Genomic DNA, 22,065 nt, shown 5'->3' on the forward strand with positions numbered 1-22,065 from the left:
ATACCGCTAATTTTAGTCAACTAAATAACGGAAGTATATTAATGTTAGCAGATACCATCTTAATTTGTCCTCAGCAATGTTAGCCATCCATGTATTGATTAAAGCGGAAACCTTTATCGTGATGCCTGTATTATGAGTCTCAATATGTTGTTTCGAAAATGATAGATCATAACAATACTATTTTTTATTACTGGTCCATTCAGTAATGCATTCAGTAATTACCTAGCCAAAAACGTTATTAACAGCAAGTTAGAGAATAGGAGTTTTAGTTAATGCGTGAGTTCTTATTTAGACCAAAGGAAAGCAGTGCCGCATCAATAGTGAATATAGAAATTTTAGAATTATTGATACCAGGACGCCTCATTTCGACACATCTGCTTTTATTTCTGTAAGTTTAGAGTAGAAAAGTATGTACAATACAAAGTGCTAGATATATTGAAAATTAAGCTTTTGAATTATTATAAAAAATACAATTTTCATTTAGCATTAATATTTCACATTTATTCTTATACGTTTAATTAAGAATAGATCACTTATCGATAAAGTAGTACAATATAATCTTTCGGATCGCTAAAATTGTGAAGTGACATCTCAAAAGCGATTAATTTTTTTGCAATTTTAAATGTATAACAAATAAATTTTTGAACTGTTACATTGTATAAAAATAATTTAATTGAAATACAATATATTAATAAATAGTAGTTTTGTAAAATATAGTAGACGTAAAAATTTCATCAGTAATTGTATGATAAACTTGTTCAAAAAGATATGCGCGGTTTTGTTGCAAAATAGTTTTAGTAAATTTGGTTCCGGAGTTCTGTGTTACTTGTTTGGTGGTAAAATACCCTCTTAATTTGCTTAGTTACTTAACTTGTTACATTTACATACACTTATATATATTTATTCTTCTAATCAACAATTTAAAAATACATTAAAACTACAATAGAACATTTTTGTAAAGTTAATTTAAATATAATAAAAATATTTTAATTTTATATTTTTTTTAAGCTTATTTCGACTGAATCTGTCATTCATAGTTCTTATGTAGGAGGGATTGTTTGAGCCAATCCCCACCGGCTGAGGCATGTTGCGGTAGAAATGCTTTTGTTCGGGTTCAACTCTATAATCTTAAAAATCTTTTATGATATATTTTTGTTTATATATTTGAACGAAGGTCATTTGTTTAATTTAGTATTGGTTAGATTAAAAACAATTGAATATGTGTGCGTTTTTAATATTTTAGATAACCAAAATTTATAACCCGAAATAATACCTCTTCAAATATTTATTCCATTAAACATGACTTTTCTACCCCTTCAGCCAGCTAGTGGGACCTTGCCTTTTAAATAGGATGCATTTTGTTTATTTGCTTTTTCAGATATATATGTTTGTCGTATACGAGAGGTCTGCATTTAAAAACATAGCCGAAATATATGCTTTAACTATTATTGTTAAAAACTTTCCTGACACTAAAAAATAAGATATAAAAAAATATCTCACTTAGTAATTGTAGTTAATAATAATAATTATTGTAAAAATCAAATATTGAAGAATGAAGTAAATTTGGTATTTAAATGTGGATGTCCGCATTGTGCTTATTATTGATATTCTGTTATTCTTGTGTAGTATTTTGTTTTTATTAGTTTTATTTTATATTAATTATTAATTATGGTAATGGGAAGTAACATATGAAAAATGTAGATCTTCTAAATATACAAGAACAGACTAAACAAAAACAGCAGCACAAACGTAATAAACGTCACAAACGTGGGTGATCAATGTCAAAAACAAAATAAAATAAATGAAACGTAACCGAAATTAACATGGCACCAAATCAAATGTCAATGTTAATCCTTTCTTTGAGGATTATATATTTTGACTTTTCTGCAGAAATTTTTTGTTATTTTATTCATTTGTTCCCTGTTTTCAGTGCTGTTAACTTGCAATTCTAAAAAATTTACCTTATTTTTAAACATATGTGCTTTACAGAAATTTTTAAGCCTTAACCTAAACTTTTCTAGATCTACCATTATTTCTGGTACTGGCATTATTCATGTTTAAGCATTTTTCGTGCAGTTAGCTAGCAGTTTTGCTTATTTTAGTGCCGTTTTTATAATATTGTTTTGGATAGCTGGTTTAGACGTTTTTAGTGCTGTTCAATAGCAATTCTGAATTTTTTTTATATTAGTGTATATACATAGGCATGGGTTGATTTTATTTAAGCTGCTGATGTAATGTATAACTAATGTGTATATCATATGTCATTGTTGCTTTCTTTAAAAAAAAAAACAACTATTGATTATTCTTTATACTGGCATATAGTCTTACTTTTGTTTTTTTTTGTAATTTTGTTTCATTGAAACATAAAAGAAATCAATTTGAACCTCTGATTTAGATGCTTTTGTAAATAATTCTGAGAATTTTTTTATTCTACTGTTGTTATTTTTGTTGCAGCAATGGTCCTTAAGTAGTAAAATAAATCTTTGCTAGATCTGATACTTTGACTAATGTTCTCTTTCTTATTTATAATTCATAGTGTATTTATAATTCTATTAATTATATTTTTTATTATAATAGGCTGTGCTTATAATTTATTAGTTTTTGAATGTTTTGTAATAATATTCTAACATCTTAGGGAGTTATGAGTACACTGTAGAAGTGTATGCATGTATGCATACTACACTTATTATCCTTAACAATAATGAGTATAGTACATTTAATTATTAAGTAGTCTTTGTTTAATTTCTCTGGAAGTATTTCAATGTTCTGTTCTATAATTTTTAAATATGTTTGTGTATTTTTTTTTTATTTTGGAGCTATAGTCTCATTTGAGCCATTTTCATTGTGATTTCAAATGTAGTTATGCAGACCTCTATAGTACACATTTTAGTTTTAAGTTTTGCTTTTTTAATTTATTTTCTGCTCATTTGGACTGTATTTTGGTGGGTTTGTTTTTTGTTATTCAATATTATTAATGTATCTCAGTATTTAATTTTAAAAGTCTGATATTGCTATATAAGTAGATTAAGCTGTTAATTTTGATTTTTTGCATTTTTATTTTACTGTTAAATATTTCTGTTAATTCATAAAAAAATTTACAAATTTTCAACTCTTTTATCATTGTCTTGAATCTTATATTACTTATTAACTGAAGCGTTTATTGTGATAAATGTAATGCTATTGATATTGCAGTCAAACCGTCATTCTATATTTATTACAATTTAAACACATGTTTGTATTTGAATTTCACAATACATAGTTCAACAGAACTACATAATTGCTTTGTTTCAGATATAACTATATATAATTATAAAAATTAGAAGGAACAAAAACAATGTCATACCTTTCGTTTGTTGTAATAAATCGAAATGTCAGTGTGAACGCCTACTTCAAAATACAGTGATACTATTTTTATTGTGATAAGTCAATATCAAGTTCAACGTATTATTAAATAATATTTCGAATTCATAAAGGAATATTGGAAAATTTGTTTATTCCAAACGAATTTTTTTTTCAACTTGTAAATAAATAAAATAAAGAAATTATTAAAATAAGAAGTCCTCTTAAAAAAACGTATACATATATAAACATATGACTTACATATATAAACATATGACGTATTTTTACAAAATACGAGTTCAACAATATAATAGGTACTTAACATTTAACATTTTATCTTAATTCACATTTCAAAATACACATTGATTTATAAATTGATTTGCTTACTAAAATTGTTTCACTTACATACACCCAATACGGTTAATATAAGATACAATATATAATTGATTGATTATACTGTAGAAAAGCAGCATTTTGATAGGTATAAAAGGTTACTTTTTACTTAAGATACTAGGATACTAAATTTTTAAAGTACAAATATACAAAAAGTCACAATTGAGACAGCCTTTAAAAGGATTTTTCTAAATAAAAAACAATTTCAGATGTAAAGCATACAGTTTCTTGTAGAAATATAAGGTGATGTAAAGAAGAGAGATGGAAGAAGGCTACCTAAATGGATGAGGTGGGAGATACTTATTTTAATAAAATCTCTTTAAGGATAATAGTGGGTAGGTTAGGTTATTTAAAAAACACAAATATAGAAGCTCTAAGTTACATATTTTGATTGAATTTGTTCCCACAGTGGGATGGATTTTCATATGTTTAGTATTTTTTTGTATATAGTATGTATATATAATTTCACAGAGATACACAGTACAAACTAAAACTTACCTAATTATAATATTCGTAAGCTTTTAAAAAACTAATTACTTGTATATAAATATGTAGTTTTCAATTGACAACAATTACTGAACATTTATGATCCTTATATTTTAAATGAATATATGATTATATATTCTTAATTTTCATTTAATGCGCTTATTTACCTTTATTAGTAATTTCAAAAGCGAAAAACAAATTTCCCTAATAATTCATACTTAAATTGTTTACTTCTCTCACCTTTGAATTTTAGTACCTTAAAGGTCCTTTAACTCTTCCCTTTATTTAAAATACAATATAGTTATTCTTTACTTAAAATTCGTTAGAGAGAGTAGACATGCAAATGGAGTTAAAAATTAGATTTGCACGTTTTCGTTATGTAAAAAATATTTTTATATGTCAAATACTTTCAATTTTTAACTTAATTCTGAAGGTATCGCATTCTTATTAGTACATTAATACAATATAACTCATACGTCACGGTGTACAACAGTTCCTTCTAATAATATGAGGATATTCGTGATATTATCATCAAATTTAATATCAGCATCAATCATTGTGGTTATTGGTTGGTTGCCGAAATTTTGCTTATTTGAGGTTCCACTTAACTTAAACTCAATTTTTGATAAAATCTATCCAAAAATAAATTTTTTGTTATAAAATCAATAATTGTTAGATAAGACTTACAATACCATCATCGCCACAAGTACATTCATGTATTTCTGTTAGAGCTCCTTTACTACTCCAACCAAACACGTTTTTAAATGATTCTGTTTCTTGCAGGCTTTTTAACTTATAAACCGAGATTTTTGCTTACGCACAAAATCTTGGGCTTGCTTATCATTGACTCGCAACTCCAAAATTTGTAGAATTGGATCATCTACGACGAAAACAAAAAAAATTTTGTGTCACATAAGAATCTTATATGTAATATTAGTGGTAATCATATTATTTGAATTATTAGATATTTGAGCAATTCGACAAACCAAAAAAAACTTAGGATTCATACATTTATTTTGTCAAAACATTATATTACGGTCTTAAGTTCTACTATTCAAAACATTCGAATATGAATATAATTAGGAACAGTTTTATGCACTTGAGTATAAGTGCATAGGTTTGTTCTCGAAATAACTTGAGTGCAATTAAATTAATTTTTTTATATACTTACTCTTGTCTCGTTGTTGCATAAGGGGTAACTCTATTTGTTTCAGCCCGTGAAAATTTTCTACACTGGTGTTATAGTCAGCAACGCCTGGTATTGTACCTAAAGCCAAATATGCCTCCCCACCGAAATCGTTTGCAGTGAGTACGTCGTGATCCATTACAGTAAAGCAAATCATAGCACCTTCGGTTAAGCACTGCTCCAGGCTGACAGAGAACTCAAAACATTCATCGAAAATTGGATTTAAAGTTTTCTAAAGTTAGGAAAAGAATATTTATTGGAGCGCTTATTAAAATTGGTATTTATTGGTAAATTGGTCCTTACCTTGTGCACGTTTGTCTGTTGTTCGATGCAATGCATAAAAATCCTTCTAGGCAATAGTTCAATTATAACAAATGGATCACTAAATCCATTCGGATCCAATGGTACAATATCTCTTCCATGTAACACTTCAACGCAAAGTGAATCATGGTTGAAATATGCTCGTACAGTAAGCGACCCATACGGTCCTGGTGTTACAGAGACTAACTGCTCTCTCAAACGATTTAAATAAAACATATCCATTAGCCGTTCTGTTTCAGTTTTATGAAATTGAAGACGTTGCTCAATACGCCAAAAGTCGTCTGTGTGTAAACACTCTAGCGATAAGCCTTGTCCTTCCGCATGGAAAAAATCAACTAATAGTTGCATCGCCTCATATAAACGTTTGTGAAAGTTTGATGGCTTATCACTTTCGTCACCAGTTTCCATTTGGCGTGACATTTCACAAAGCACAGTCTTCCAAATAAATCGTAAAGAACGGTTAAAGTTTTTTGTTAGCAATGCACTATTGAGCGCTGCAAGATGGCAATCTAAATACTCCAACAATGGCACAATAGCCTGATTTGCTGGCAATGAATCTGGTGACCATGCTAAATGAAACACTGCTTTTTGCAGGGACATCTGCATTAAAGGTGCCAACTTTGATAATATACGTTCACATCGATTTTCCATATGTGTCAAGCTAGATTCTAGTAAATTATCAGCTGCTTCCTCCAATGGCTGTTCATCTGAACGAAAATCCGCTAATGTACGTCGCACATACTCCAAGTTATTAACTGTTACACACATATCATCAGAACAACGAAATGGACCCTGTTGCTCATAATAACCACCATCAGCGAGTGATGTATGAACAAGATCGCAATAGTGCATAGCAGCTGAACAGACAACATCAATAAGCTGCGACTCTAACATTATTGCTGTTTCTTCTTCAGGCCAACTTATTACTTTCCAGAATTCCTTAATATTCAATAGAGTGGATGCTGTATCTACCGACGAAGAACTATACCTCACAACACGCTCACCTTCACAAATAGCGTCCATGCGTATGGCGGCTCGTATTCGTTGCAACGCTTTCACTTTGCTAATCATCATCCATCGTTCAAGCGTTGGTATAAACCATTCATGACAGTTAGCTAATGATAATGGATTCTCAGGTGGTTGCGGCTGTACCGAAAGGTGCCGCTTCAATTGACAAAACTCTTGCAACGCAAGAAACAGTTCAAACGGTTTAATATCTATAAGTTCACTTTCTCCTTCCTGAATAGCATATTGAGATAAATTCATTCTTATGCCCGGCACTTGGCCAGAAGCCATGCGCGTGTACACTTCTTCTCCCACCATTGCATCATACTGCTTATATATTATGGAAAAATATTGGATGCCGTTTGTGCTAAATTAAAATACGTTTCAAATTCAATTAAAGAGTACTAATTAATACTTACTAATTAAATAGATAAATGTAATACAAATAAAATAGACTTATCAAAATTTAAAGAAAGAGGAAATATTTCAATAATACTGATTAACAACCCTGAATTTTATTCACTGCATGGTAACACAATTTTCCAGTAGGCCTAAGTGGATCCCCTAGGGAGCGCCGGTATAACCTAACCTACTGAATAACATACCTATAAAAATTATGGTTTAATAAAAAATTAAAAGTTACGAATTTAGTTCTTTAAATTTATATAAAATTTCAATTGATTCAAAAATTATTTAGAAACACTTATTCTTACTTTAGTTGGAATAAAATAAACTTTAACTATATATCTATTTCTACTCTCAAAATATTATAAAATTTTGGCAATACAACTTTGAGGAATGTGCGTTATCGCATGTAATGGCTTCAGTACAAAAACTACTTTTAAAAAGACCTGTCTACTTTAGAATCCATATACAAAACTTATGTATTAATATAAAAAATAGTATTATTATTAATCTAATCACGATATCCTAGTCATAATATACAATCGAAACGAGTAACTATGTTTAACCAAAAAAACATTATATAAACTTAATTTATTGGAAAACACATATCAGATATTAACTTTTTGAAGAAATACGTTCATACTTACTTATCGAACAAAGCGTGGTAGTAAGATTGTCCCAACTGTATATCTGCTGTAACAGTTGTAACGAAATTCGCCAAGGGATTTGGTAAGCATTGTGATTCACGTAACACATTTTGTCCCCACATTACAGAGCCCTTACGTAATGCGTTTACAACTTCACCTCGAACACCTTTATTAAAAGGACAAACAGCACGGAAAGCCCTCATTGATCCTAATAAGCCCAAACAACGTAGCAAGAATTCCAGACGTATCAAAGATGGTGGATTAAGTGCGGGAAAAATGTCTCTATGTCTTCGAATTTGATTGAGAGACCGTTCTACAAATCCGGTCATCGCTTCAGCCAACCACTGCTCCAAGTCACGTGTAAGAGCTTCTTGATTTGGATGATTCCAATGTTTTTCAACATCCCCTAAAAGTCGATGTACAAATTTTGGATCCAATGGTGTAGTCCGATTAAGCTTAACAGCAGCTACAAATCTAAATTAAGAAAAATAATATCTCTTGAAACTTACTAATAAAAAAGGAGTCATATTTGTTTAAAATATATGTATATGTAAAGTCTAATTTAGCGCCATATACGTATGTGACATCAATGATATATCCCATAACACAATTTTATGATAGAGTTTTATCGAACATATAATATAACTGTCTTACCTAGCCATAGCGCAGTGTAAATCAGATAGGTCAGCTTGTACAGCTAATTGGTGTAATATTGTTAAAGCTGGTCCAGGCAAATCTCCTGTCCATGTCCATGATGGCTCATATGTGGACACCTCATGCTGCATAAATACTGCATGTAGTTTTTCAATTTTAGTGATTTCAATCTCACTATCCTCTTCGGAAGTTCCGTGATCTTCTCGTGTTGACAGCCAAAGCTTCAAACGTATACGTCCTTGTACAGTACTACGATGACTACGTGCTTCCAGTTTAAACCAACATTCCATTCCAGTCGATGGTATATCAGCAATTGGTATATTTACACTACCAAGAAAATCGTCCTGTGAACCTTGTCTAGCAGATTGACAAACTTGCTTGAAAAATCGACCTAAACCACGTACACCCCGCACTTCATTCAAGCGAGATACTGCATCCATAACGCAGCTTTCATCATCATGATCCCAAATATCCAAATGAAATGTGTCTGTATGAATATCATCAATATCACTGCATAAAAAACAATTGGAAATTAAAAGTAGTACCAAAACTATTCTTAAAAAATAAAAAATATATCTATTGATGTATATATACATAAATATTAATACCATATTGTTGGGGCTTCAAGCATTTTTGAAGCCACTGCGAAACAAAACAATGTATGTGAACACAAAAATGAAAACAACCGAATCACGTCGGGGTCACCAAATGTTGGGGCTTCAAGCGTTTTTGAAGCCACTGCATTTGGTGACCCCGACGTGATTCGGTTGTTTTAATTTTTGTGTTCTCATACATTGTTTTGTTTCGCAGTGGCTTCAAAAATGCTTGAAGCCCCAACACATACTATATAGTTTAAAGCGGCTAATAATAAGTGCATTACTATATAGTTTTTGATTATTCTATGTTACAGTTAACTAAGTGATGTCAAGTGATGGTAAATGAATATTAGTTACCATCACACATTTATAATAAAAAACTTTTATTCCTGTGATCACCTAACATATACCCATTCCTTATCTGTCAAAACTTACCTATACTAATATTTTATTAGTTAATAAAATTTATAGAATGAGAAAATATTATAAACTTTGGATTCGAGACTGATCTAAGCAAAGTGGTGGATTAAGGCGCAATCAAGTGAAGTTCATCTAATTAATCAATAAAATTTTGATGTACATTTTGATGAACTTAGATGTATAGAAGTATCTCAACGAACTCAAAATACGTACATAGCAGCAAAACAAAAAGTTGCTGGATGTAATAAAACTGAAGTGAATGTATGTATGACAGTTGTTGTGAAATTGGATGAAGTAGACAGTCGACAGTTTATCTCTACTGTGACAACACCCAATTGTTTGCCTGAACGGACTTGAGTAGAATTACGAAGAATTGTTTGTTTAACTTCAACATGTGCGAACGCGAACGTTGTCTTGACTCCTAAAGGCTATCAAGTGTTAAAGATTTTAACTGGAAAAACTGGATGAAATTTGTTTTCGTTGTATTAATTTTCTTTACCTATACGAATGTGTATAAATCTCATTTCATTGTTGCAAATTTTCCAAATTATTCGAATCGATTTTTGTATATAAGAACTTATGGCTTCAGTTTTAAATTAAAAAAAATTTACAAAGATTTTTACTCTTTCAATTTTTTTGGGCAAAAACAAAAAGTTCAAATTACTTGAAAGTCTTAAACGTGCATATAATGGCATTGACACATTTATTTGCACTTTCGACATACTTTTGAAGTACTTACAATTTAAATTTCTCATTCCACTTGGGGCTTAGTGTGTGTGGTTTGATTGAAGTCGCACGTATAAATTTTGCTGGTACTGGACCACCCAACGAGTCTCTCTGCTCACGACGGCCAGCCTCACGTCGCTTGAAGCTTAAGCGAAAGCTGTGTTTTCGATGGGGAGGTGAATCAGTATTTGCATTATCAAAAGTATTCACGTCAGCAGAAAGTGCACGTGGTGTGGGGGGTAAAGGCAGTGGAGAAACAGGTGGACCCCCATCTGGTTGAATCCCTAACATACAATAGGGATCGGAAAAGCCTGAAATTTAAAATTGAAGCATGTTTAAAATTAAAATACATAAAACAAAACGGAAAAAATGAAAAGACATCAATAATGGATCTATATAAAGAATTAAGGTAGTTAAATATTGGGCAAATCCTTTCATTTTTAACGTAGATATGTAATTATTCTGCAAAATTATTCCACTGAAAGATTGTTTTCTGCATTTTTATTAAGTGCTATTAATGCAGTTAGCAAACACGTTTTTATTTTTTTTATTTTCTATTATATCATTCTTTTGATGATATAAGCTGGCACTTTGGCTTAAAAACTTTTTAAATTATCCAATACCAAGTTTAAAAACTTTTGTATTGCAATAGATTTTATATTCATTGGTTACAAACCATAACCATTTTTATCATTAATGCTTTATAGCACACCGCTGAAATTTAAATTAATTTGATTTAATTAATATTTATATTAATAATTCTTATTTTTATTCTAACATAGAAATATATACGAGATGGGATCAAAAAGACAAGATAAGATTTTAGAATTACACACTTTGTATCTTGTTAATCGAGTCGCGGTTTTTTTGTGTGCTGATTGCACTATCAGTAACGTATGAGTTGGCTATCATAGAGCTGCAATGTTTAGACATACATTAGTGTATTTGATATTTTTGAGTACAATATATTGGATTAAAGAGTTTGTGTGAAACTGTATGTTAGAAACAAAAGTATGTCTGAATTTCATATCAGCCTTCGGCAATGATATCGTGTCACATCTACAAGGACTGACACAAACGCTTGCATATTCTTTATCCATAAATGTTTTATGACTATATCCATATATGATAAGAAAGGTGGAAAATTAATCAGATTGTACTTTGTAATAGCATAGTTACTATTAGAGAGATTACTAAAGAAATGGACTATAGTCATAGAAATCTTACCATTAGCATCTTTAGCTTCAAGTCCGTCTGCTTCGATCACAACTACCGATAGTACAATTATCTTTTGTTTATCCTCAGCAGCGGCGTGTAAAAGTCGATAATGCCTGTCCGGACTTACCCCGAATGCTCGTTGCGCATGCAGATACATTTCTTCTTTGTAATGAGCAAACTGAAATTTCAAAAAAAATATTTCGATAGATAAAAAAAACGTACAACAGAACAGTTCATATATATGTTTCCTAAAGTAATTTAATTGGAAAACAAAGTAACAGAGCAAAATATTTGTATTTTAAAATATCTACGAAGTTTCGTTATGTCCTTATTAAAAAAAGGTCCCATAATTTAAATATTCTATAAACTACACTTAAAATTTATATAATAATTTTCGATTATTATTTTATATATTTTTTTAGCATCATTTAAAAATACAATACATAAAAAATTAATATAATTAAACTTTTACCCAACAAAACTAAGTATTCTTTTTATTTGTTCAATTAATATTTTTTATATATTTTCTTTTGTTGTTGAGCATCCTTAAATAACTTACCTGTCCACCTGGTGCAGGAGCTCCTACGGTATTGGCAATTGTATGCAAAACTTCAACATATAATTTCTCCTTCTCCTCTTGCTTATCAATTGTTTCTTCAGGCGGTTGTGGATCACGTTCATTTTCCGGGTTGGCTTCAGCACGTGCCTCAGCAGCACGCGTTGCTGACATTCGACGATTTTCTCGCTTCCAACCTAACGAGGTAAAGTTTTCAAAATAGGACCCATCAGTCTCCTGCACACTGGAAAAAATTAAGAAGAACAAATACAATAAAACGAAAATTGAGGAAATTTGATTTTCCGCTTATACTTTAGAGTACTTTTTCTCATTCATTTCGTTTTATTTTTGATAAACTTTCTTATATTTGCTATACTACGTTTACTTAAGCATCATGTTCTACCAATTCCGAGATACTTTGCCAATTTTCACATCATCAAACCAAACATAAGGAATATTACGTGTATTTGTCACTTAGATATTCTTGTAGTTTTCAGAAAAATAAATAAATGTGTTTGTTTTTCAGTCACTTTGGAAATCATAATCGTCCTATCATCTATTTTATACAAATAGACGTATTCTCCGCACAACGTGTGTGTTGCAACTTTCTGCCAAACCCACTTCAAATTGAAAAGGGTTAATTCGTTTTAATACTTCCCACATCAAAGCTGGAAAACTAAGTTCGAAACACAACTTACTTCCGTGCGCAAAAATAATCTAATTAAATAAATACACATGGAAAAGATACTTCTGATTTAAAAAATGAATATTTTTACCACAAATTACGAATATTATGAGGACAAAAAGTGGTACCACTTCATTTAGTTCCAAATCCTTAAAATTCAAATTGAGTCAAAGGAAAACTTTGCGTATTGTACGGTCAGAATAAATACGTAGTAGTAATAAATGACATTTTATTAACATTTCAATCAATTTTTATCATTTTAAGGTATGCCGATGTCTTCACTTAAGATTGGAGATATTTTACCGGATGCCATTAGTCTTCGTTATTATTTACACATTGATAATGCTAATTCAGAGATTTTCAACATAAATTTTTAATCTAATGACTTTTATTTCTTTTTTTTTGAAACTAGTTTGCAACTACTTTGTAACAGTTTTCATCACGTATTGTATACACTGAGTTGACCTGGACTGCTGTTTTTAAAAAGATCCGGAAACCAAGAAACAACAATAAAAATTCAAAAACTATTTTGCAATGCAATAATATAGTTTCTGGTACACATAGCACAAAATTTATAAAATCAACAAGAATTTAAGTGCACTTAGTATTTTATCATTTTTAGCACTAAGGTATGTCCTTAGTATTTATAAGGAATGTCCTCAGTTCCGCTTATTAGTGCGGAATATTCTCATAATAGTTTTAAAATGCATAAATAATCTTTAAACATTAAAACTTTATAAACAAAACTATTCTACAGAAATTGTTTCTTATATTCATTTCATGTTTTCGGTGCTGTTATCGAGCACTTTCAGTTCATACTGCTTTTTTTGGTGTTATTAGATGCACTTACTCGATGACGGCACTAGACGTCAGCGACGTCAGTGACCGCCCACGGCCTACAGGGGCCTCGCAAATAGTCGATTACCAAACGAAGACTTTCTAAAGCATTGTAATGCTTTAGGTTTAATTCGGCCTATTGAACTATATGAGAAACTACTGCTTTTAAAATTGAACTCACTACACTCAATCAACGATATAAAGCAACTCGCCCGGTATATTTAAGAAAATAATTCAAAGGAAGTATATCCAAATATTTATATAGTGACCAGAATCATGCTCCCAGTTCCAGACTGTATAGCGCATCTACTGAAAGTAATTTCTCAAAGTTAGAATGAATTGAGACCTAATTGAGAAGTACGATGAGCCAAAACGGATTATCTCCATTGGCAATGCTATCAATTAAAGCGTGAAAATAGCAGCTGCTGCAAATTATGATATAATCTTAAAAAAATTGAGTGAGCCTCAAAATAGGAAAATTCATTTATTTTAATTTATGTTTATTTTAATTTGATTAGCAATAAAACGTATTAGTGAATGTAAATTATTTACTTTTATTATTCAGTAATGAAAGGGGCTTCGCAATTCTGATTTCGCCGACGTCCAAAGTTGGTCTAGCTCCGCCACTGCACTTTCTACATATATTTACTATATACCATATATGGTACTTTACTTATTATATAGGTATAAGTAAAGTTGGGCATTAGTAATATGATGAGCATTTCTTCGCGTTTGATGTGAATTTAAGTAAAATAGAATTAATATTAGCAGTATTCTTATTTCAATAACACATATATTTCACTGAAATATATATATATCAAAGTACATAAGCTAATGATATGATATTAAGCATTTTTTCAAAATTAGCACCAAATTTAAGTTTCTCTCAGAATAAATTTCTTTGCTTTTACTAGGAGTTATCGTTTTTTTAATTATATTGATTTAATTAAAATTTATTTTATTTTATTTGTTTCAAATTTACCGTTTTAAATGCAAATGCAGATTATTTAAAGTCTGGCAAATGAAAATATATCATATTAGAATTTAACACTCACCCGGAATTTGAGCGAGGATCAACCTCAGGCCATGATAAACGCCGTTTGCAAAATGCTAACGGGGCACGAGGTGGTGGATCTTGTTGAAGTAACGCTGCATTCCGCTGACGAAATGATCCAGTTCGCATTGGAGCTAAACACTCTAAAGCACGTGACTGACGTCGAGTAGGCGTATTATTAGTTGACGCAGATCCTTGCGGTGGAACGACTTTGGGATACCCTAAAATATTTCAAAACAAAGTTTTATTTAACTAACAAATTAATATTAATATTATACTCGAATAATATTCTAAAAAAATTTTAAAAATATCCAAATATTTTTAAAGTATGCGGGAAAATGAATATAAATATACTTTTAAATAAATGTTTTGCGGAGTACAGTACTCCTTTCTTGTAAGTACCAAGTACCATATGAATTGCATTTGGTAGATACTAAAGATATACTTTTATAATAAGATATTGTAAAAAGATTAAAAAAATAAAAACACTTTAGACTTTACATTGTTTTCTTATAAATAAATTGTTTACTCTTAATAATAACTTTTTGGTTGACTTTATAAAGATCTACTTAAAAACTTAGTTTGGCTTTTAGAGGCTAGTCTAAGTATAACAAGAGATAACTTACATATTGCGTAATACCTTTTCAATATAAAGGTACAGGTCTAATAATTAATCTGTTAACAGCATCAAGTAATTTTTAGCAAATCATCATACAAAGACTTGCTTCCGAGCAGCGTTTATAAATTGTTTGGCAATGTCTGAACGAAAGTACACCAAGAACGAGCCTACGTATAAGATACTAAACCAATGAAATATATATGTTTAAGTTCCCGTATTAGTATATAATTGTATTACAAATATGGTGTAAAAGTTTTGTGATGACATTAAGATTTATTATATATAGATTGATTTTTTAGTTCATGTTGGTTCACAAAATGAACTAATTTGCATCTACCTATAATAATTCCGCGCGCCCTTAATGTTGGGCCCAAGACAACAATTATCTTGTGTTCTCCCACTGGTCATCATCGCCTCTGGTCATAATTATTTATGTGTCGCTAAGTTAATTCAGGCCACGTGTTGAAATATTGGCTTGGTTCACACTTTTATTTCATTTCTACATTCTTTCATATAATGTACTAGACATTTATACATTCATAAATATATAAACACATCCATCCATCCATAAATACATACATAGGAAAGCTTAGAACTAATAGAAATAATTTATATGTTTGGAGTTTTTTCTTGAAATATTGGAAATACGAAAACGTTGAAATGCACGGCCTTGCTTAGGTAATACAAGAAGCAAGGAGAAGCGGCGGCAATGACGGTTTTCCGTGTAAATATGTATAAGTAGGAATATCGAAGAAGTACTCATAAAGCCAGTCATCAAAAATTAAAGTAACTCGTGGAAAGTGGAAAAAGTTTTTCAATTAAAATTTCATTAGTGCTTCGAAAGGGAAAAGTAAATAGAAACAAATGCGCGTAAATACTAAATAAGCTAAATTGTTTTATGTTAAACGTTGGGATAAAAAAGAACAAGAACATTTTTAAAGAAAAATTCTTTTTTAAAAAAAGAAATGAAATTTGTTTCACATAAAAATTCTGTACAAAATGTACTCACCCAGTAACGGATTAGACGCATTTGGATTTCCGATCACCACTCCACCAGCGGGAAAACTTGTAGTAGCGATTCCAGCGCTACCAGCTGCAGGTGTGGGAGTTGCATTTCCAAAAATATTTCCAGTTTGCGTAGCACCGCCAACTGTGGTGCCAAGTGCAACACCTCCAACTACATTGGTGCCGCTGTTGGCCTGAATAGCTGTCGTAGTGGTAGCGGTTGCAGCAGAAGCACGTTCAAGTTCGCTTGATTCTTGGCGAGAAAGCGAGAAACGTCGATTTCCCAAACCGAGACTAGAAATCCCACTTGTCACATATTGTTGCATGGAACTTAGAAAACTCATTTCGCATTTGTATTTTCAATAAATCCGAGTTATTTTGTTCAAGTTTATACCGTGCACTTTTTTTTAGTATTTAAAAATCCAAAGTTCAAAAACTAACTTTAAAGTTGGACAAGTATTTCAACTGACTTCCTTTGCTAGTTCCCTAGTACACGTCTTCAGCGTAAGTTTAGTACTTGGAGGGGTGTAAATAATTAAAATTTTTTCTTCTAAGTTTTCAGCATTTGGAATTTATGGTTTAAAATGGTGTTATACTAATTTTTTATATATATTTGTTTTTAGAATTTTAGTTTCGTATGTTTCGCAAATTCATTTTAAAATTATTATTTCCTTGTATTTCCCTGTTGTTCTGTTATCCAGCAACTATAAGAAAAATATTTGTATATTATAATATTTAAGTAAATAAGAGGCTGGTCAAAAAGTATTTGGCATTTTCTATTCACTTTACTTTGAGGCTAAAAATAGTTAGTTGCTTAAATATTTTATTTTGTTGATAAGTGTTAGATTAGCTGATAATTGATAAAACTTTTAATGGGATTACTATTGCAAAGAATAAAATGTTTGGGATTTCGAAAAAAAATAGGTTGCATTTTGAATTTTTACTATAAACAATACAATAAAGGTAGGAATGCGACTAAAGTCAGAAAGTACATGCTTATCGCACTTAATCCGAAGCAACTGCCAGAAAATGGATCACTTGCTTTTATTCTCGAAATTTAGATATTGTAGATGCAACTAAATCATTCCCGATCAAACAAGATGGAAATGTGGTAAAACTGAGAATGACTACAAGGAAACTGATAATATTTGTTTAAAAACGCCACAAATGAATCTTTCTATGATTAATTCTCATCGTTTCTATTAGTATGTTATATAGGTCATAATTATCTATAAAGGCCCAGTAAAAATCAATATAATCTAAAGCATAGTTTTGCTTCACTAGTCTTCATTATTATTTGTTCAAATCCATATGGCGATTCTATTAATCTGCACATAAATAAAAGAGGTCCAATATAATAATGCACATCGTAAATACAATTGACCAATGGCAATGTTGTGACAAGTATATGACCAAACAGTAATGCTAAAATAGGTGAATTTCAAATGTAAGACTGCTTTTTGTTGTTCTTGGAAAAATAGAATTCATTCGTAATAGAATAGAAAATATTTCACTAGAATCATGGTTTTCTTGTTTTTTTATGTGGTGAAATTATGTATTCCCTCTTCCCTATTGACACATTACCTGGATACACCTATATTTCAATCCCTGCGTTAAAAGAGAACTTTAAAAACACTTGCGAAAATCGTTAAAAGATTAAATTTTTTTAATCAATCATTTGATGAGTAAATTGTTTAGAATGTAGATAAGAAATGTTTTCCAATTTGGTTAAAAAATATCAACGGTTAAAAAACATCGAAACCCAATCAATATATGAACATAAATAGTTAATATTTAAAAAAAATGATTAAATAATTCAATTATTCTACGGCTGGTTTATGATTTCGTTCTAATATAAACAAAGCAAGTGAATTTGTTTATAAAACTCTCACAACAAATTAACAAAATTCCAGAAAAATATGCGAACATAAAAGTTTGAATTTGAACATGAATTTGTGTCAGCTGGTTAAAGTGCGCTGACTCTAAGCTTTAAAATTGGCAGGACACGAGTTCGATACTTGGTACTTGCAGTCTAAAAAAATTATTTACGAATAATTAAATACAAGAATTATTCCCAATACTCGGCAATACTCGAAACAGCTGTGTGGTGAGCCAAAAATTCAATTAATTAAAATAGTATAAAATAAATTTTTGTTGTAGTTCACTACTGTTCGAAAAAACCTCTTTATATTAATGATTAAAGAAATTTGTAAAGAATATTCGTTTATATTAGAATTTTTCAACACTTTTTGAATTCAATTCCATACTGAAATTTTAATTTGTTCTTATTTTAAGACGAATAGTTACTCCAAATTCCTTGTTCAAATAATTACATATCCTAATTGCTAACACTTAACGGTAACGGAATTGTGCGCTCCTTATTAGTAGAAGTTTGGCCAATTAATACAGAAACTAGAAAAATTATTCACTAGTTGGTATTTGCTGCAATTGACTTTTGCAATATTTTCTAGCTAAGAATTGAAGGAGGCATATTATTTATTCAAAAGTTTTATGAGATCGTGAATTTGTAATTAAAAGTTTTATTTAGGAAGCTTTTGAAGTTTTTTCATTAAACAATAACAAAATAATAACTCAGCTAACAGCGAAAATTCAGGATGTCGAGAACAATGTAATTTGCCATGACGTTCAATGTAGAGGGTAAGACGCATAGAATAAGATGAAACTTTTCCTTAGCGATAAAAAAGAAATACTGAAGAAGTTGAATGCTTATAGTTAATTAAGATATTTCGACTTCCCTACCCCCACTTGCAATAAATCATATTTTATTGATGTGCTAATTAGTTCCCATCAATTATTGAAAAATGGGATAAGAGGTGAATGTACTGGCATTACATTTGTATTGTGAATAAGAAAGTATAATATTATTATTCATATAACAGTATTATAATAACAGGAACTAATTTTCATGAACTTGTAAGATACTTAAATTTAATTAAATAATATGATTGATGCCACAGTGATGTCACATATATAGGAATGTTATCGATTAGAGTGAAGTAAGGAGTTATCAAACAACGAATTAAAGTTTCAGAAGAATTTTTTAAAAATCATTTTAAATACGTAAGATTGCAGTTTAAGCATTCATTAGAAATAAAATAAATTTAACGTGATAAGTAAATGTTTAGCGCGTGGCTCTATGCCACCCTTAAATAGAGCAGTAAAGTGGAAGCTCCCTGTACTGCTTTTTTTCTTCAAAAGAGATGATAAGCGGAGACCAGTTGGGAACCGGATTGTTATGTAACTGTGGTTTCGAAAAAATACTACATCAGTATATATTACTGCTAACTCTAGTTGACAGTCAACATTAGAAATAATGCCTAGGTTCTAGTTGTTTCGACGAAGTAAGGATACCCTTTTGCGTGGACCACTTGTTTTATTTAAATTAAATTTGAACACATAATTAGCAAGTAAACAACATATAACATATAGTAAACAATATGTTAGCAACAAAACAATATAGTTGTTTATTTTACAATCACACTTTTTTTCGAAAACATTTTAACCATAGTCTGTGCCCTATTACTATTCCCCTACCTCATAGTAAATCTGAAAAATCATATGAAATATAACAAGGAACCTTTATCTCCTTTATCAGATACAGGTAGTATTCTCTCTTATCAAATACTTCCATTCTGTTAAGATGGTAGCGCATGACAACGCAAGTCATAGGTAACTTGTGGACAACCTCGCTCTAATCTATTAGTGTAACATATCTAAAAGGATTTTTTTTTCAGGTTACACAAACATTTCTTTTATATTAAATATATATTTCTCGCAAAACCTGTAAAACTGTTTTTTTTTAGTGCGAAAAAAATGAAATTGATACTTAAACTCACATTTAAAACATGTGATATATATACCTATATGATAAATGGTGTATAAATGGTGTACATTTAGACATAAATAGCCCTAAAATGTTGTCTATACTGTAATATAGATAAGCTATTGTGCACATATTATGTACTTGTTAAGTTCACTTAAAAAACTTTCAAATGATTTTTTCGCGAATACCACTGGAAGTCTAAAATGCATTTCATGGCCCCGTTGACAGCGCCACAGGCTCAGCTAATGAGGTAATGTTAATAATTTTGCTAGTGCAATAAAAACAACTGATCCAAAGAATTTCCTTTATTTGTCAGTCAATTTAGAGTTTATACTTTTAGACATGAATCTATTTTACGCAAGTAAGTATAGAGGGGAACTACGCATAACAGTATTTTATTTTAATTGTTAAGGCAATGTTTTGAACTAAATAAAAAATTATCTAGTGTCCTTTTAGCAGGTAACAGTCGAGGTATTCATAAATAAATTACAATAAGATAAGATTTAGGTTTGGCTTTGCCGAAGCTTCAAAGAAGCTTTTTCTATATTTATTGCGTTTTAAATTTTTTTTTAAAAATTTATTTAAATAAATTTTTTGGTATGGAATATAAAGCAAATATATACGTACATATGTATAGGAATCACTTTATATTTTTTATTTATATGCAATATATATATTATGAATGAACGAAAAATGTTTACGAACGATTAGTGGACGAGAGAGAAAAATTATACGACGAAAGATAAAATTGTTTTTTGACATTTTGTTATCTAAAAATCCCAAAAAAAGTTTACTTAAGATGAGAACAACAGTCAACAATAAAACAAATTAAATGTACAGAAACTAAAAACCTGTGAATAATTGCGCTTGGTCAATACAGGGAATAATTTAGAAAAGAATGAAGCAATAGGAAAGTTCTATTTTTATGATACATCTGGTCAACTATAACCAAAACTAAATGATATTTCTGTTGTAAATCAACTTCAATTAGAAAGTCTTAGTGATATGATGAAGTACTGAAGTACTGAATCTGAACTAAGGAAAAATGAGAAAAGGTACTATCATCATTGAAGGAGTTAGACGACTAAATATAGATTATACAAATTATTACGAATATGTTTATGAGAATAATAAATTCAAAAAACCTTTACAATAACAGAGTCTGTTTTAGGTTGTGATGCCCGTATATGACACGACTAGTAATAAACGTATATACTTGAAATAGCCTTCGATGTCTCCTTCTTTGCGTTACCTTGACAAACTTAATGCACTGACAATACTGTAAAGAGTGTAAAAAATAGAAATTGTGAAATTGATATTTTGAAAACATCGGAAGCACGTAGAAATGTGATTAGAGCTTAATCCACGTATGTGTATTTTTATGTTCCTCTGTTCTCGTTAGTCAACCTCAGTTGATATCTCCATACCATTCCAGTATCTATAAATTTTATATGGTAGCGCGACCGCACCCAATTACAATGTGTTTTTGCAAATACGATTTTCTGGGTTAATGTTTTTATAAAAAAAAACGCATATATGTATCTAATTTATATACATTCATATGTACAATTTACAATCATCACTCCAAGACAGTACATATTTCTTACTGTTTCCATTTTTAACATTTTACTGCATTTACGTGTAGGCTTTGCATAAAGGGACATATTTTATCTGTTAGGTTACAAGTTAAGAAACATAAGGTGTGAACACTTCTTCTTGCTAAATTCAAAAATTGATTTTATAATAAATTGAAAATAGTCATGACATATGATTACTTTAAATTAAGTTCATATTTGAATTTTTACTCTGGGTGTTTTTAAAAACTTCAATTTTGTATAACAAAAAATTATTTCTTTATTTAAAAATCTTTAAATTTTCTCTAACTACGGAAGACTACGCACAAAATACTTGACCCATGAGATAAATATTTCTTTGCAATAATTTGTCGTACCATGATTGTATCCGTATCCGTTAATAGGAAAAAACAATTAAAGCATTTAACTAAAGTGCACTACAATTTATTCCTTCAGCGCTACACAGACCTTTCAACCACAGCACGCACCTCGATC

At 30.2% G+C, this 22,065-nt stretch overlaps 1 protein-coding gene across 1 annotated transcript; it reads right to left on the reverse strand.

Moving 5' to 3' along the window:
* Positions 1–4,585: 4,585 nt before the first annotated feature.
* Positions 4,586–16,660, reverse strand: LOC119672201 (BAI1-associated protein 3). Its single transcript, XM_038083198.1, has 11 exons — positions 16,157–16,660; positions 14,530–14,749; positions 11,956–12,196; positions 11,406–11,574; positions 10,192–10,489; positions 8,437–8,946; positions 7,783–8,256; positions 5,708–7,097; positions 5,390–5,636; positions 4,906–5,098; positions 4,586–4,850 (listed from the first exon to the last, which is right to left on the reverse strand). Exons 1-10 carry the CDS (start codon positions 16,494–16,496, stop codon positions 5,007–5,009), a joined length of 3,981 nt encoding a protein of 1,326 aa, XP_037939126.1. The 5' UTR covers positions 16,497–16,660; the 3' UTR covers positions 4,586–4,850; positions 4,906–5,006.
* Positions 16,661–22,065: the final 5,405 nt, after the last annotated feature.

Source organism: Teleopsis dalmanni, chromosome 1, assembly GCF_002237135.1.
Source record: "Teleopsis dalmanni isolate 2A chromosome 1, ASM223713v2, whole genome shotgun sequence".
Taxonomy (NCBI): Eukaryota; Metazoa; Arthropoda; class Insecta; order Diptera; family Diopsidae; genus Teleopsis; species Teleopsis dalmanni.